This window comes from Prunus dulcis, unplaced genomic scaffold (genome assembly GCF_902201215.1).
Source record: "Prunus dulcis unplaced genomic scaffold, ALMONDv2, whole genome shotgun sequence".
NCBI lineage: Eukaryota > Viridiplantae > Streptophyta > Magnoliopsida > Rosales > Rosaceae > Prunus > Prunus dulcis.
Window position 1 is genome coordinate 16,969 of NW_023010100.1, and position 18,218 is coordinate 35,186.

The 18,218-nt window shown below is 39.8% G+C and overlaps 4 protein-coding genes across 4 annotated transcripts; all 4 read right to left on the bottom strand.

Annotated features, from left to right (window-relative positions):
• Nucleotides 1–211: 211 nt before the first annotated feature.
• LOC117612889 (probable protein phosphatase 2C 78) lies at nt 212–3,512 on the bottom strand. Its single transcript, XM_034341525.1, has 4 exons — nt 2,912–3,512; nt 2,149–2,516; nt 883–1,119; nt 212–777 (listed from the first exon to the last, which is right to left on the bottom strand). Exons 1-4 carry the CDS (start codon nt 3,171–3,173, stop codon nt 508–510), a joined length of 1,137 nt encoding a protein of 378 aa, XP_034197416.1. The 5' UTR covers nt 3,174–3,512; the 3' UTR covers nt 212–507.
• Nucleotides 3,513–6,276: 2,764 nt separating this feature from the next.
• LOC117612888 (uncharacterized protein DDB_G0271670-like) lies at nt 6,277–7,830 on the bottom strand. The gene has a single exon (XM_034341524.1). The coding sequence runs from the start codon at nt 7,726–7,728 to the stop codon at nt 6,538–6,540; it is 1,191 nt and encodes a 396-aa protein (XP_034197415.1). The 5' UTR covers nt 7,729–7,830; the 3' UTR covers nt 6,277–6,537.
• Nucleotides 7,831–8,616: 786 nt separating this feature from the next.
• Nucleotides 8,617–9,418, bottom strand: LOC117612887. The gene has a single exon (XM_034341523.1). It carries the CDS (start codon nt 9,336–9,338, stop codon nt 9,054–9,056), a length of 285 nt encoding a protein of 94 aa, XP_034197414.1. The 5' UTR covers nt 9,339–9,418; the 3' UTR covers nt 8,617–9,053.
• Nucleotides 9,419–9,872: 454 nt separating this feature from the next.
• LOC117612886 (subtilisin-like protease SBT1.7) lies at nt 9,873–12,734 on the bottom strand. The gene has a single exon (XM_034341522.1). It carries the CDS (start codon nt 12,400–12,402, stop codon nt 10,069–10,071), a length of 2,334 nt encoding a protein of 777 aa, XP_034197413.1. The 5' UTR covers nt 12,403–12,734; the 3' UTR covers nt 9,873–10,068.
• Between the last annotated feature and the right edge of the window lie 5,484 nt (nt 12,735–18,218).

Sequence of the window (18,218 nt, forward strand, 5' to 3'; positions counted from 1 at the left end):
GAATAATAGAGTTGTTGGACAATTTGAACGAATAATTTAATTGAGGGACCAAAATATAAATCAAGTACAAGTTTAAGGACCATTTGAGTAATTTACTCTAATTTTTAATATATAATTATTAAATGTTGGTCGGTGAAGGATGAACACGTATTCAAGCTCATTCGCACAAGATAATAAGGGAGCAAAAGAGAAAAAGGGAAGAAGAAAGGAGTTGTATAATGACAAAGTTTTTCAAATTATCAGGACTGTGAGTTGCAAATTTTAATCTCAATAAATAAATCCCAGTATATACAGCATTTGTAAATCACAACAAATTATACGCCGACGAGAAGGAGTGCTGAAAATGAGGTCAAAGCTCAGAGCTGAGAAGTTAACAGCACCTTCAATCTGCCACCAAACTATGTACACAACCAAACCCTTCCTGTAAAATCTAGCAGCCTGCTGCACCTACTTATAAATTCTCATTTTATTTACACAATGGTGCATTTTCTTGTGCAACTGATATTCTCAGGGAATGGTGTGGAGTGATACATCGGCTTCATCGCCGTTCATGGAGAAGATATCAACAGGAACACTGGTGCAGTTGAAGAGGCTCGGATCCGTCAAACTAGCATTTGGGGAAACTTGTGAATGATCCAGGAATATCACGATGACGGTGATGTCATCATGGAAATGGCGCCTTACCCCCTTTTCGATTCTTTTTATGTCCTCATATCTCAATTCTCTTTTCTTTGCAGCCTCCTCAATCGCAGCTCTGACCAACCGCTTTGCTATTCCCTGTAGTTAAAATTGAAGCAACCACTTAATATCTTATAATTTTATAGTCAGTTTTATAAATGAACACGAACACCAACAGAGATATAAATTTTGCCAGGGACTTACAACTCTTGAATTCTTTGAGACGATTTTAACAGCTGCTTCATCACTCAAATGCTCCCAGAGACCATCTGTTGCAAATATCAAAAACATGTCCTGTGGCTCTAACTTCCGAACTAATATCGAGGGTTCTGCTGTCATAACAGGCCTCTTTAAAGGAACAGGTATACCGAAATGGTGGAAGAGTGGATCTCTGTTAAACTCGGGTTTCTTCAAGTAGACGTCACCAATTGACCTTGACACCTACAAAGGAGAGGTTTCATCAGATCACAGGCAGAAAATATGAATGAGGTAAAGCAACTACTCTGAAGAATAAACATTCACTTTTACAATGTATCTATGATTTATAAACTGATTACCACACAACTAAATTTTCATCGTAGGGGCTCTGTTGGAGCATGCATCATCATATCTTTATGTGTGTTTCTGTAATGGGCATGAAAATTATCATGACTTTTAATTGCTTATGAGAGTGTCAAAAAGGTCACATACATATAACCAGCTCAACTGTGATTTTGACTAGTCACAGACTAACAATACCCTAATTTTTAGGTTTTCATGTGCATTCTATGAACCATCACCCCATTTGCTTAAAATACTCAAATTCTTAGCTGGCCGGAAAGTTGCCAAAGAGGCAAAACCCGTGAAGATAGAAGGATATCGATAAACAAAGGGAGAATACCATATCCACATCAAATTGTGGACTTTTCCTTCATAGACATCAAGAAAGAATGATTGTAAGAATCTATTCCTTGAAGAGTTATCTTCAAAACAATGCACCTAAGCAGAGCAGGATCACATCTTTCAAGAACGAGGTTCATGCTTTGGAACAGTATGGTATTACTGCAGGGAAAAATAACATATTAAAGGCAAATCCACCCCTTTATTATACTCATATCACAAAGTTTCACAAAAAAAATTTAGGTGCAGGTGGGGGCAAGTTCCCCCAGATTCTAATTCATCATGGAACAAAACCTCGCATTCAGATTTGAAACAACTTACCCTTAAAAATGAAAATATTTTGAACTTCCCCAAAGGAAAAATAAAATAAAATTGTTAACTCTCTAGTTTAGTACTCCATAATATGGTACATACTGGGGAAAAGCATCAGTACTAATATTATTTCCATCAAACCGTTATCAATATAGTCATCTGAGATTCCAGGACACATTAAATTTGCTCCTAACATAAGTCAAAAATAGATATGTTAATCAATTCAGAAATACGGACGGGCCAGAGGATCAATGAAGTAAAAGAAGCCACATTTTGTACCTGAATAATGCCCTTAATTCGCCAAACTCCACGAGTGTACACCACAATGTGTGCATCATCAGGGTGAAGATCCTTAACCTCCTTCCTCACTTCCTCCACTGCAACATTGTGATCTGTAGACAATCGCTCTGCCACAACCGCCTGCCCCTCTGATGCTCTCCGGCCAAGAACTGCCCTCGAATCTCCGAGATTAGCAACATATAAAACACCATTTGAAATTGCGCCAACCAAACAACATGAACCTACGGAAGCAATCTGCGGCCGGACAGGCCATGATGCCTTAACCAAGTCCAAGAACTCTTCCTCAGTTGCATCAAATGCCTTCCTTATCACATCCTCTGACAGTCCACCTTGCTCAATTGAAAACTCTGAAGAATAAAAAACCAACTCAATGTAAATAAAGACAAAAATCTTTCCCTTTCATCTTGAAGAAAAGTTGTGAACTTTATCATAATAATAACCCAGAGAAAAATACCCATCTGATTAATTGATGAAAATATTAAGTCAAAGGAAAAACAATAGAATAAGAACACAATAAAGCATGTTCTATGTTGGTTTGAATTTCTTCAAAGTTGAATAGCTACTTGAGCTAAGCAAATCTGTATGATCTATAAGTCAAGTGGAGGTCTTTTTGGTCTCAAGACATAAAATTCTTCTTGTAATTGAAATGTAATTACTGAAAATACAAGAAAATAAACAACTAAAAAGTAAAAACAAAAACAGGGTTGGGTGTTTCTGTAGAGCTAGAGGGTGTACTACATACTGTGAAGGAAGGGGAAGAGGCGACTGGTGATGAAGCGAGAAGCTTCAGGGCCACCATGGCCATCATAGACCCCAATATACGTGGCGTAAGGGGATGTGAACACCTGTCCCTGGTCTTCCAAAGCCGAATTGGCTTGAACCACTGCGATCGAATAGTCCCCAGAAGAGTGGGGCTTGAGGTCCATGTGCCAAAGGAGCCCATCTCCACCATCTCCTCCTCCAAAGCACTTCTCCAATGGCCTCCGACACATCTCCAACATCATTGTCCAACTGGGTTCTCTCTGGTTTTCTGGTTACTTATTAGATTCTTTCACTTCGGTTTTTGGGAAAAACTATGAAAGAAAGAAAGAAAGAAAATGCGTGGTGTTTGGTTTGGTTTTGGTGGTTAAGGATGGATGGTGTTGGAATAAAAAGAGAGAGACGTGGGGATTCCGTGTTAAAGGGGAATGGAAGATTTCCGGGAAATTTTTTTGCGTTGAGAGAAGGGGAGTGAGAGAGGGAAGTAGGACCAAAGACAAAGACTTTGATGGGTTTTCAATTTTATAAGTCGTATTTTAAAAAGAGAAACGGGTTTCTTGGTGTTTGGTTTTTGGAATGTGGGAGTTTGAATCATATCCAACGGTTCAAAATAAGCGGTTTTTGGAAGGTGGCGTTGAGGTGGACGGAGAAAACTTATCTTGTGATTTGTCGGATGAAAGAGAGAGAAACATATTCTTTAGGAATTTTGGGGAGCAAAAGTCTGGTCACGAATATATGGATAGATAGATAGAGCTCAAAACGCAGGAAATTGGGGATGGAGACCATTTGATTTGATTTTCCCACGATTTATTACAAGTTTTTCTTCTTCTTTTTTTTCATTTGACTTTTAATATTAAAGAGTGTATAAATATAATCCATAACAACTCTTAACAGCCAACGAACAATTTGATTCTTTCTTCTTTTGTCCAAAAACAACACTATTTTTGTGTTCCCGTAGTACAAAGAAACCAACTTCCTCCATTTGTCGTTTGACAAGACAAACAAGAAAGAGTCATTAATTACTCTTTGCAAATTGAGGTTACCGAATCACAATTTGTAAAATGTTCGTCTTTTAAAACAATTATCTTTTCTCTAACGTACATTTTTTGTCAATACAGTGTCATTATCGATAACATGTAAATAACAAAACGTATCAGCATGTTATTTATGCATTATCGATGTAAAATTCGTCCATTAGAAAAGGATGAGTATTCATAATCTAGTGATGAATTTTTTTTTTTTTCCAATTGTTTAAAAGAGAATTTCTAATTTGATTGTTTCCTTTTTCATTGATTTTTTATATATTAAAAATTGTTGGTTATGAAACTTTTACTTACTGTAAGTTATCAAAGAAAAGAGCGAGTCCCCTAGATCTAATGATTATTCGAATTCATTATTTTAATTCCTTACCTGCTCCAACAAGAGTAAAGAGAAAGTTTGAAAGGAAATGAATGAGAGGAATATTCCCACTTCTCCAACATTCACACAAAAAACAGAAATTCAGTACTTGACCTAAAAAACTGTCGTTGAAGGTCACGGAAACCCTTTGAAATCCTTAATTTTCTGAAATGTCACTGCATGCCTTTCTCCTCATCTTTTAAAATGTCACTAGGAAATCGATAAAATATCTTACCGTAAATTTTCAGATATGTGAGACAAAGAAGTCGAAATCAATCTGGAATCAAATAATTGGAAAGACTTCTTGGGTATGAATTTAAAATTTGGGCCATTCCATTTCAACAAGGTGAAAGGCTTGGGTTGGATGGACGTGCTTCAGAAATCCCGCACTTTTTTGACCACTATTGGGATTTGGTATCTCCCTAGGTGCTGGGAAATTTTTTTCTTTGTCCAAGGAGAAATATTTTAGAAAATGTTGAGATTATCAAGTTGGTAAATAAGGGGGGATTTTTTTACTGTAGAAATTTAAAGACTGCATTCATAATTTAGCTAAAGAAATCACTAACTACAAAGGCCCATTACAATAACGGAGCGATCTAACATCAAAATTAAGACAATTTGGTGCATCTTCACTAACGATCATGCAAGATCGAAGAAAGTCTAATATACGCATCCCAATTAAAATTGCAAATTCATATACAAAAATTAAGTGTAACATATATAATTTCTCTTTAGTATTAGTAGGCGTATTCATGGAACTAATAGATATCAATTAATTTTTTATGAAAGAAAGAATTCCAGCATAAATTAATAATTTGATTATAAATAAACCATACACATAAAAGTTTCAACAATTCTGCTAAATTCATTAAGTTTGTTTATCAAATAACATCTCATTATGAGCAAGGGATTATAGCTTAAATGATGAAGAGCCGTTATGCATATGTTAGTATTTTATATGTTAGAAATAAATGAAAAATAACAACAAAAGACCAAATTTTAAAAATATTATTTGGTCAATGAAGTTTTATCACAAATTTGGTGGGTTTAACATTACTTAATTTTCAAAGTCAAAATCTATTATGCTCTTAAGCTCCCAATTGTTTACTTTTTAAGTGGAGCCGTGTTAGACCTTCAAAATCCCAAAACTATGAAAAGAATATATGTATAAAATAATAAAAATTTTCATCTTCTGTTTTTCTTTTCCTATGAGTGTTGTCTTGTCTTGTAAAAGAATTGTAAATTTGTTGGTAATATAGGGGCAAACCCCAAACCAAAGAGAAAGAATTGTAACTTCAATAGTTAATAGTAGTTAGTTCTGCACGGTCTTTTTTCTTTTATATGAATTGTACAAATAATAATAAAAGTTTTGCATTAAGATTTTTCTCAACTGCAGATATGAATTTAGTTAAATTGGCTAGAGTAGATGTACTTCTCACTTTGCCCCTGAATTCGAATTCCATTCCCTATAGTTTAATAAAATATCATTTGTATCAAAGGAAAAAAAAAAAAAAAATCACAACCCCCTTTTCCCATTCTTTTTGAACTTTGAAGGGACTTCATGAGTCTTTCCATTCCTGCTTGCCTCTTCCATTAGCTTTTCCCCAGCACCTCTCTCTTTCTCTCTCTGTCTCGTGTTCCCTTGTGGGTTGTGACTGTCACGAAAAGTCAAAATAATGCCATCTAAATCTCCAATATCTTAAACCCCACAGCTCCACACGGACCACACCCAGCAGAAAAAGTTTCTACAGATTCACACTCTAATCATCACAACCACAACTTTGAACCCTATATGCTGCCATGGCATGCACTATCTCTCCCACCCATGCTTGAGTTTATAATTAGTTTAAACATAAATCTTCAAAATTAATCATAAAAATATACAACTAATTAAAGCAAAATTCAAAATTAATCAAGAAAGAGAATAATCTTGATATTGGAGCCCCCATTCCATCCATGGCCAAACTACAAACTTGCATTGCATGCTAATGTAATATTATTTCAAATTAAAGCAAACCCAAAAAAAGGCTAAGACAAAATGATAGTGAAATAAAGCAAATTTGCAGGCATGCGAGAGAGCCTATGATTGTTCTACCGAAGTCAAAGTTCTCATCAGAAAAGCTACAAGCGTTACATGGGAAATCAATATAGCTTTCTTGATGAGAAGAAAGCTTTTTCTACAATCTAAATCCCCACCATGGTCCATCAACTTTAAACATGCACAGGAAGAGGAGGAGGAGGAGGAGAATTTGCATGCGACAGCTGCTTTAGCCATTCATACGTTCTGTGATGCGACATGGCCTGCTTTTGCTTTTGCTTTTGCTTCTGCTTCTGCTTATTATTCTTCATCATCTTCAACTCCACCTCTACTTTTTCTTTCAGCATGGCATGCGCAGCCGAGTATTCTGTTTCTGTTCTGCTTTCATTGATGTGACTCGAGCTGCTTCTCCCACTGCTTGATGATTTGCTCTTGACGATCAGGTTATCAGACGCCACAGTTTCGAACGAGCACTTGCAGCCATGAATGCTATCAAAAAACCTCTGTTTTCTCTGCTTGCTCTGTTTGCTCTGTTTCGTGTCCTCCGACTTCAAAACACCGCCGGCGCTCGTGGCGTTGTTGTAATTTGCGATGAAATTAGTGCTGTGGGTGCTGCTAACGCTGCTATTTCGACTGACGGAACTTTTATTGGCGCTGCTATTACTTCGAAGTGCCTTGTTAATGTCCTGCAATTCAATGTCAGGCGTACGGACCAAACCCAGCCTGAAAAAATCCCACATTGAAGAATTATGGCGTCGGCTGCCAGCTTTTTCCAGTCTTGGATTTGGAATTTTGATTTGGGGTTTTGGACTGGGCTCTGTGTAGAATTGGTTTCTGGGTCTTCTTGGGCTTCTCCGCTTTGAGCTTGAAGCAATGCCTCTTGTTGCTGTTGTGGTAGTGGTGGTGGTGGTGGTGGAGCTGCTGTTGCTGCTAAATGATGAATTGGGACTGATTCTGCTTCTGCAGCTATTACTTCTGAACCCGACGCTGCTCGCCGGAGACCGTCTGGTTAAGCCGGCAAATCCGGCGTCGGAGCTGACTGAGAGGCGGAGAGGGAGAATTTGGCCTTGGAAGAACACCTCATCGGCAGCACACATTTTGGTGTCAGCCCAAAAAGAGGTGCCGCGCATTGAATAACCAAAATCAAATTCTTCATCTTGGGCTTCAATGTTGGCATGGGTAGGCTCAGATTTAGTGTTTGGATATTGGGTTTGATCTTGTTTCTTCCAATTCACTGGAAGATCACTTAGTGACACATTGTCTTCTTCTTCTTCTTCCTCTAGTTGCTCAGAGACTGAATCTTGATCCAGTACTCTGTCTTCAGCAGCAGCAGAAATGTTTGTAATTGCTGCAATTGTTGCCATTTCTACAAGCACTGTGATTGTGATAAGAAATTACTAAGCATAAGAAGATAGTGAGAATTTGAGAGGGATTATAAGTAGAGGAGAGAGAGGCTTAGAGGGTGGGAGGAAGTGAGACATGTGGAATATAAAGACAAGGGGTTTGGACCAATTTTTTTTATTTTAAAAAAAGGGGTAGGGAAATAAAGGAGGTGGAGTGCCGAAAAAGCACTAAAAAAATTATTAGATTGAAGGAAGAAAAGGAGGCAGGCGACCCAATTGAATAGTGTGTCTCTTTTTTCTTGTTTGGGAGTGAAGTAAGGAACTGTGAACTTTGTGGCTTCTGGGGCCGGCCATTAGCTGAGGGCCAGTTTGTCTCTAGTTTCTGTGTCTATACTCTTTCATTTTTTTTAATGGGGATGGTACAACAAACGTTTATGAATGATGAAAAACATTGGCATGGCAGTTGATATATTTTTGTTTTGTTTATACACTTGGTGGGTGAAATTTGTACTTCAACGATGCGCAAGTAGCTTTGCCTAATAGAGCAATATAATGGATTTCCCATATATAGATCCGCTCTTGGCTATGAGTTTATTAAGGAGTTTGTAGTCAATGTTGTAAATAACAGTTATCTTTGCATTCGAGGTTGTTCTCGAATCCTTCTTTTTTCAATATCGCTTATATGCTATTTGGTAATAACTCAGTTAGTTGAGCTCTTTCACCTCCACTCATGTAAACAGAGGCTCGAAACCCTCAAGCACCCAATGAATATTTGTGTCAACCACTCTCCCCTAATTGCTTGTATTAAAAAAAATATCGCTTGTATTTTGATTTAAGAGAACTACAAAAAGCTTATGGTATATAAACAAAAAAATTGTGTATGATAATTGTGAATGAAACTTTCTGGGGTAGATCAAAGAATCCAAGATTGTAACTGTTTTCTTTACCCAAAAAAAAAAAAAAAAAAAAAGAACTTTCAATATTGTTGTGCGCTTATCAATCAATAGGGAAAAAAAAAAAAAAAAAAAACATGGCCTTGATTTGAGGAGCTTCCTAGCTTGACTTGGATGCCCTCGTCGAAGATCTCTTTGTGGATATTCAAGTCAACTATCAAAAGATTGAAAGAAAATTTGTGGGATATCCAAAAAAGTAAAATAAAAAGTTACATAAAACGTCCCCCTCATTTAGCAGTTACCGTTTAATGTTTCAGGAGGTGAAGAGATATGGCAAACGTCTCCTCTCCCTTTTGTCTGCTATGTATGTATATATATGTAGCTATACCAATATGATACACCACTCCAATACATACTCTATATATATATGAAGAAAAATAAAAATAAAACTAATTAAGGAACTCCTTGGCGGTTAATAGCTTCGGTGGCGGAGAGATCACCCTGAGAGGAGACATTGGCGCCAGAAACAGTGGGGCCCTCGGTGGACCCGGCGCCTCGGCCGGGCTCCACCTGGAGATGGCCTTCCGTTCCATAGGCCTGACGCTTGTAATCCTCCAAGTCATCGTACTGCAGGTACGGACTGTCCTTCATTGGCAACCCTTCCTCTATCTTCCCCTTGGCTTCGCTAGCCCCAGCAGCTGGCTTCCTGTTCTGCTGCTGCTCTTGCGTCCTCTCCATTACGAATATCGATTTTTCTCGTTTACGTGAGTTTGGATTGATTTGCTTCGGTTTCTCTTGGCTTCTGCGTGTGTCCTTTTATCATGTTTTATCTCTTGCTCTGCAAGTTTGCCACGCGTAGAGTGTCGGAAACGTGTCTCATTGCTAGGAGTTGCCGGGTTTACGTGGCTAGGTAGCTGCTAAAAAGGGACACAATGAAATGGGATAAGCTTAAAAAGGGACAATGAAATAGGATAAGCTAAAAAAGGGACGATGAAATAGGATCTCGGTCCCGGATGACATAATGTGTTTGGAAGTGTTTTATTTGTTTGGACCTATATACATGATGGGGCGGTTTCACACATAATGTCATGTCACATGTTGGATGTGTGGCTAACACTCGATTCACGTAGACTGGGCCCAACACTATTTTGTGGATCCACGGCCGTTGGGCCTCTTTATCCATGCAAACCACTCACGTCCAAATTCACAATCCTCAATTCTGAGCAGCCTCGAGGTGAGGAGCCATGCATATACATATTGCCAAACAACAACTGCACAGAAAATTCCATTTCAAATTGTCCTTCTTTCTCAAATTCTGACCTCCATTGTTAGCTCGAAATTAACATAATCACCACCACATAATCTTACATGTTACAACATTTCTTGATTCCTCAACACTCTTTGACTTAAGAAATCAAGCCATTACAATCTAATTTGCCTCCTCTTCCTCTATAATTTAATTTGCTCCCTAATTCCAGCTTATTGCTATTGGGCTTCCTACGATGTGCTTCCCGTCCGACCACTCCACCCTCCCGAAGCTATTCTCTGCATTCGCCGGCACCGAACCCACCGCACTAAACGTCACCGTATACCCTTTCTTCTCATTCGCCTGACTAAAACTCAGCGTTTCGGGCTCCACCGATATCTTCACCAACTGGCTCTCCGACGTCACACTCGCCTTGTAAGTTCCCGGGGGGCCCACATTCGTCAGCGTCCTCGTGTACTTCACCACGTTAGACGACGTCGTCCCGCCTCCATATCTGCTCTCGAAGTTCACGGCAAAAGATGGGTAATTTAGATCCCTCACGCTGTACTTCTTTTTCTCGTCGCACGTGTACGATCTCTTCGCCAAGCTGTTAATCTCAGTCGCCGAGTAATTCAACGCGCAGAGGAAGTTTAGATAATCGTCCACCGTTAGATCATAGACCAGCCCCGGATTGAGGGCCGATATAGGATCTACGTGTCCACCGCCGTGATCGAACGGCGTGGACGGCTTTCCGGTAGCCACGTCCTGCAACTTCTGCCCGTTCTTGTACGCTGTATACGCGGTGGTCATAAGCGCCGATCGAATCGCCGCCGGACTCCACTCCGGGTGGGCCCCCTTCAGCAGCGCCGCTAGCCCGCTCACGTGCGGACAAGACATTGACGTACCCGAGATAATATTGAACGCCACGCGTCTCGCATCGATCGCCAGTCCCGTGGGGCCTATAGCCCCGGACCACGCAGCTAGGATGTTGACACCTGGAGCAACAATATCGGGTTTCAGTACATCCGGAGTGACTGAATTCGGGCCCCGAGAACTAAATGCCGCAACTACGGGTGAAGGCTGGACACCAACTTTAGTCCCCTCGAACAATATCGTGGCGGTCGGGTTCGGATCCTTAAACAAATAGCTCTTGATGACGTCGGCGTTTTGTAGACCCACCGACGTGGCCGGTAATAAATGAGCATCCGCCACCAGCTCCTCGCCATTGGCGGCGGTGTTGGCCAATATCATGCCCACTCCTCCGGCAGCCTTGACCACCGCTCCTTTTTGGACTCTTGCGTTGACTCCACGGTCACACATTACTATTTTCCCCTTCACTTGTTCTGGAATTAAAGTTCCCATCATGCATAGATTTCCTGACGTGGCGTTGCTCGCGTTAGCGGCGTAAACAAACGGCGTCAAGGCGGTTGGGGCTGCGTTGGAGTCACCGCGGTAGAGCGAAACGCCCGAGAAGTTTTTACCGTTGCCCAGGCTGACGAAAGCCGGGAAGTCCCGATCCAGTGTGCCTGCTCCAACTGTCGTGATCCATGGAGCCGAGTTCGACAAGCTGTAGGCACTAGGACCCGCATTTCCGGCAGAGCACGAGATTAAAATTCCCTTCTCCATGGCCGAGAAAGCTCCGATTGCCACGCTGTCGCGGAAATAGTCCGACATTCCGCCGCCGAGCGACATCGAGAGAACATTCACGTTGTCCGCAATGGCCTGGTCGATTGCAGCCACGATGTCGGAGCTGAAACAGCCGCCGACCCAGCACACCTTGTACGCTGCGATTCGGGCGCGAGGGGCCATCCCGCGTGCGGTTCCTAGGGCATAGCCGAAGAGGCTCGCGCCGGAGACCACCGACCCTGCGGCGGTTGACGCGGTGTGGGTGCCGTGGCCATCGTCGTCGCGTGGGGATTTCGATTCCTTGGAGGTCTCGATCGGGCCCAGCGTGGCCTCGTAGCCTTTGGCGAAGTACCTGGCGCCGATTAGTTTCCGATTGCAGTTTGAAGAATTGAAGTTGGTACCCGATTCGCACGCGCCTTTCCAGGATCCGGGTACGGGTCCGAGTCCGGTGTCGTCGAAGCTCTTGCTTTCGGGCCAGACGCCGGTGTCTAAGACTCCGATGATGACGTCGCTCTCCGAGTTGGACTGGGGGATCGTCTCGGTGGTTTGGCCGAGTCCGAGGAATTCCGGGGTCCGAGTCGTGTGGAGCTCGTATTTCAACTCGGGAAGCACGGAGAGAACTCCAGGTTGGGATTGGAGTGACTCGGCTTGTTCGGGGGTGAGCTTGGTGGAGAAGCCGTGGATGGCATTGCTGTAAATATACATCATTTCGGCCGAGTCGGAAACTGTTTTGAGCGACGAGCCGTACCAGTGAGTGTGGTGCTCGAAGCTCGCCGGCATTTCGGATTTAGCCATGTGAACAATGTAAGTAGTGCTTGCAGTCGTTTTTGGCTTCGCAACGTCGTTTTTGTCCACCGCCGCTGCCGTGGATAAATGGCAGAGACCCAGAAGGAAAAGAAGCATAACAGAGGTAGACATAATAATGCCCATTTTGCTTAGCCAACGAGCCTCTCAAATCTCACTATTATTTCACTCCCCTGTTGTTTTGAAGGGAGAGGAAGAACTTTTTATTTAATACACATAAAAGAGAGAGAGAGAAGACATAGCGTTACTGTGTAGATATTAGCAGGCACAGTGAAATCATGGGAAAAGAGCAGAGAAAGGGAGGAGCGGTGGGTGGTTGTCCGGTTCTTTGAATGATTGCGTTGGGACAAAAAATGTGAGTGAGTGGAAACAGCTTATTAAGCTTTCGTCACATGCATTTCAGGCTTTTCTTTCTTTTAGGTTTTAACTTTTACCCATGCCTTGTACACTAGTAGCTGGTGGTGTAGATTAGATTCTGCCACTAACCTTGGGCTCAGTTTCTCTTTGCAGATAAAGGCCGTCAAGTCTCAACCGTTTTCACACCTAAATATCTCGTGTCAGGGACACTCGCTCACACACTCATGTGAAGATATTTCCGGTTAATAGGTTTTGAGACTCACTTACATCAACAGTTCACAACACTCTTCATAACAACGCGTATGTCAATCGTATTTTTCTGTCATATAATACAATAAAACCCCGACCGATGTTGTGGGACCCAGTTATGCACAACCAATTACCCAATTTCCGAACTACAATCCAAACTTTTCAATTTCATCACAGATTGTTGAGCTACACTGCATATAATGTCAAAAAATTGTTGAATTTTGAGGTGTTTTGGGTCCACGGGTGTCTCTTTGGTATACTCTATCTACTCTCTTTCTATACTCTTTATTGATAATTAAGTTTCGTTTAAAACTGATTCTGGAAAGATCAATAATTATTTTTACAGAATCATTTATTTAAATAATCACTTTAAGTGATTTTATGACACAGCAGGTGGGTTGTGTTTCTTTCTAATGATAATTTCCTGATTTCAATTTTATCCACTTATACTCTATTTTATAATTAAAAAAAGAGTGTAAGTTGATAAAATTAGAGTTGGGTAATCATTATCTTTTTTTTTTTTAGGGTTACAACTTAATTAATTATTTGTGTTGTACATAATTCTATCAAAGTTTTGTCTTTGGGTGGTTGAGTCTTTAGCGAGTACGCCAACCAACGCAAACCTTTCCCACCACACACGTAATAAACAACCAAGACAAGAAATCTCACTCACGGGTTCGTTTATTGTTCATTTTTTCATTGTTAAAAAGATATAGAGATTGGCCATTTGTTTAATAGGCTTAATTGTAGAAATGATACTTGAATTATAATCGCAGTTATATTTTAGTCATTCAATTCTAAAAATAATTTTAAAGATCCCCCAATTATATGTGGTATTGCACTATTTATACTTATTGTCAAGTTTGTAGCTTTTTCTATAAAAAAAAATAGAATAAATTCAGCAATTCATCCACAACCTTCCCCTTCTTCCATTTCCACAACCCACACCATCCTCCTCCAATTCCTCCCAACCCCAATCCGTCTCTCTCTATCACGCTGGCACCCATCCCCAATTCTCTCTCTCTCTCTCTCTCTTTTATGGGTAATTACTAACTGTGATTTTACATTTATGGATGTATATGGTTGATGGTTTACAGTGCTGGGTAAAGAAGAGGAGAAACAATTGAGTTGTCTTTCCCTTAATTTCGCTTTCCTTTTTCTTTATTTTATTTTAGTTTAATTTAATTATTTTTTGTTATTTCATTTTTATAAGCATTTGGAATGAATTTTCAAGTTTATCTATAAATTTAACGGAAAAATAAACATACTTGACAGAAGAGTAGTGCAATATGATACATAATTGGGGGACTTTTGAAACTATTTTTGGAGTTGAGTGACCAAAATATAAGTATGAGAATAATTCAAGAATCATTGCTACAATTAAACCTATCTAATAATCAAATTTATAAAGAGATGGATTCAATTTTGTTGCAAAAAAACAAGCTCATTGTCATAATTAACTGACCTAACAAACATAATTCTACTAATTTTTTTTTGCATATTTTAGCTCTGAATTTATGCCATTGTGGACCTAAAGGTCACGTGCACCCCATAGTGGAAATGGACAGCGAGATTGGATATAAAAATAAAGGAACAAACTGGTGAGATAAGGAAAGTAATTAAGGCAAAAATAAATGACAAGCGTCGGGTGTGATTACTCTTATCTCTATCTTTAGAAAAAGGGAAGCGTCCTTGTTACCCTGTTTGTGCTGCAGCTTTGTTGCCTTCTCCAACACTCCAGCTGCAGACCAGCGGATTTATTAGGGCAGTCAGCGTGCATGGTGGTCTGATTATTAAAGTAAAGCAGATAAGAGGGGATAATGCTCTATCAGTCAATCTCATCCGTTGGTTGGGAACTACGACTATCTAAACCTACGAAATAAAAATTCAGTGTATTTTTTTTAAATACAAGTAATATTAGAAGACGAAATTTTTAAACGTAAAATTTTATCACAGATATAATTTCTTAACCGCTTGAATTATAATACACAAACATTCAATTATATATCTGTAGCTTATACTGTGGAGAATTGAATAATGCCACGATTCTTTATAAGAAATATTTGAATTGTCTCGAGTAAGATAGATACAAAGATGAAAGCCCTTGTGACTTGAATTTGTCACACATGTCATGTGGGTTGAAGCAAACAATATTTCTGTACCTTTCCATTTCCCGACAACCATCTGTTTGCTGGTGTTGTGGCACTATTATTTATTGAAACCAGTAATAGTATAGCTACACAAATTATTAAATATTTCATAATTCAAACGGAAGATTAGGATTGATTATTTGCCATTCATGACTAAATTTACTATTATAATAATAAAGGAGGTCCATTGTTATCTAGCTGCATTATTTTGTAGTGACAAGAGAAACAAATAGCTACCATTATACCAGATGGACAGTCTTGTCTTCTCTTGTTGGTAATTTAATTAGATAGTCTTGTCTTGTCTTTCAATTTCATCAACTACCTCGAAGTAAATGATATTATGAAATTAATATGGATTATTTATTATATTTAGAACGATGTGACTGAAGTTCCCAACTGCAGCCCAAAATTGAATGTATAACCTAATTCATTTATATCAAGTTACATCGGGTTTTCATCACAAAAATGATTCGTGAAGTTGCGAGATACTAATTTTTGTTTTATAGAGCATCACCAAGAGTGTAATGAGTAGGCAAATTATGTTTGATGTGTTCTATAAGCATTTTCTTCTTCGAAAGAGTAGGCAAAATATACATACGTCATTTTGCATTTTTTTTAGAGATGCTTTTAATGATCGACATCATTTTTTATATTGTGCCGTGGAATACCTGACATTTGCTAAAATATAAGAACTATGGGAGAATATTTGTTTGTGGGAATTTTATGTGCATTCTTCTCCTTGTAGGAGGTCATATTTATAATACAACGAAACATGAATGGGCAAGTAAATAATAAATTCATAAATCATTTGCAGTAGGAAATCGGGAATTAAAGTAAATCAATTACAATTATAATAGGAATTCTTGGTGTGTAATAAGTCAATATCCACAAGTCACGCCAACACTCCCCCTCACGTTGGTGCATAGATGTCGCCAATGCCCAACTGATCTAGTGAATTGTGGAATGCTTTACTAGAAATCGCATTTGTCAACATATCCGCCAATTGATCCTCGGATTTCACAAAAGGGAATTGAAACACTTTAGCCTCAAGCTTTTGTTTGATGAAGTGTCGATCCACCTCAACATGTTTAGTACGATCATGCTGAACCGGATTCTGTGCAATGGCTATAGCAGCCTTGTTGTCACAAAAGAGATTCATTGTGGATGTAGGTTTATACCCAAGTTCAGTAAGCAACTTTCTTAACCAAAGAAGTTCACAAATCCCTTTAGTCATGCCTCTGAACTCGGCTTCTGCACTGGATAAAGCTACTACATTATGTTTCTTGCTTCTCCATGTCACCAAATTACCTCCCACGAATGTGAAGTAACCCGATGTGGATTTTCTATCTGTTACATTACCTGCCCAATCTGCATATGAATAACCATCAATATTTAGATGACCATGCTTTGAGAACATAAGTCCTTTTCCAGGTGCAGACTTCAAATATCTAAGTATCCGAAGAACTGCATTCATATGGTCTTCACTTGGAGAGTGCATAAATTGATTGACAACGCTCACCGCATAAGCAATGTCTGGTCGAGTATGTGACAAATAGATCAATCTTCCCACTAACCTTTGGTATCTTTCTTTGTTAGTTGGAACTTGATCCAGATATTCTCCAAGATGATGATTCTGAACAATAGGAGTGTCCGCAGGTTTACAATCTAGCATTCCTGTGTCTGTCAACAAGTCTAAGACATATTTCCTTTGAGAGAGAAATATGCCTTGCTGCGATCGAGCCACCTCAATTCCCAAAAAAATACTTGAGTCCACCTAGATCCTTCATCTCAAACTCCGTAGCCAGATAGTCTTGTAGCTGTGATATTTCCTGTTTATCATTCCCAGTAATAATCATATCATCAACATAGATTATTAATGCTGTTACCTTCCCTTTTCGATGTTTCAAGAACAGAGTATGATCTGAGTTGCACTGTTTGAAACCATTGTTCTTCATTGCCATGGTGAACCGTCCAAACCATGCACGTGGTGATTGTTTCAATCCATACAATGCTTTTCGTAACCTGCAAACTGTTCCAGTCTGAGTAGTATTATATCCAGGAGGAATGTCCATGTACACCTCCTCCGTGAGTTCGCCATGTAGAAAAGCATTCTTTACATCAAACTGGTGTAGTGGCCAATCCAAATTAGCTGCAAGGGACAATAAGACTCTGACGGTGTTTAACTTTGCAGCTGGAGCAAAGGTTTCTTCATAGTCTATACCATAGGTCTGTGTGTACCCTTTTGCCACAAGTCTTGCCTTGTATCGCTCGATAGATCCATCTGCATTGTGTTTTATAGTAAACACCCATCTACATCCGATAGTCTTTTTTCCTCGGGGTATAGTCTCCAATGTCCAAGTCTGATTTTTCTCAAGGGCTTTCATCTCCTCTTTTATAGCTTGGACCCACTTAGGATCTTTCAATGCTTCAGAGACCTTGGTTGGAATATGGATAGCAGACAACTGATGCACAAAAGCCTTGAGTGGTTCAGACAGCTTCTCAGTGGATACATGATTTGCAATTGGATACTTGGATGTCTTGCCAATATCAGGTGAATAACGGTTTGGTGGTTTCCCACGATTTTGCCTGAAAGGTAATTGATATCCAATAGTTTTATCATCTAAATGCACAAGTCTAGTAGGAGTAGTTACCTCAAGGATATTCTCAGGAGATTGGTCTGTTGGTACTGTTGAGTTAGAGGGGGGGTCTTCATCTTGTTGTTCTGTATTGTCTGTAGGTGTGAGACTCGGATCAGAAATATCTTCGCATGGATCAGGTGGGTCAGGCAATTGATCGCTATGAATGGGCGATTGGTCGCTTTTCGACAGAGAGTAATCTCGTGCTCCAGACTCGGAATGATCAATCATTTATGTACAAAGGAGAATTTCTTTATTTTCCAAGTTGCTCCAATTCTGCTCTTCACTTCGTATCTCCCCCTGAAGTGTAGAATTGGATGATGGGTCATGGAAGAACAGCTCAGATTCCAGAAAGGTCACATCCAAAGTGACATAGGTTCGTTGGGTAGGAGGGTGATAACAGCGGTAGCCTTTCTGATGAGTGGCATAACCCACAAAAACACAACGAAGCGCACATGGATCAAGTTTGCTACGTTGATTTTTGTGGAGATGAACGAAAGCCACACATCCAAAGATTCGGGGTGTGAGTACCAAAACAGAAGGCAGAGGT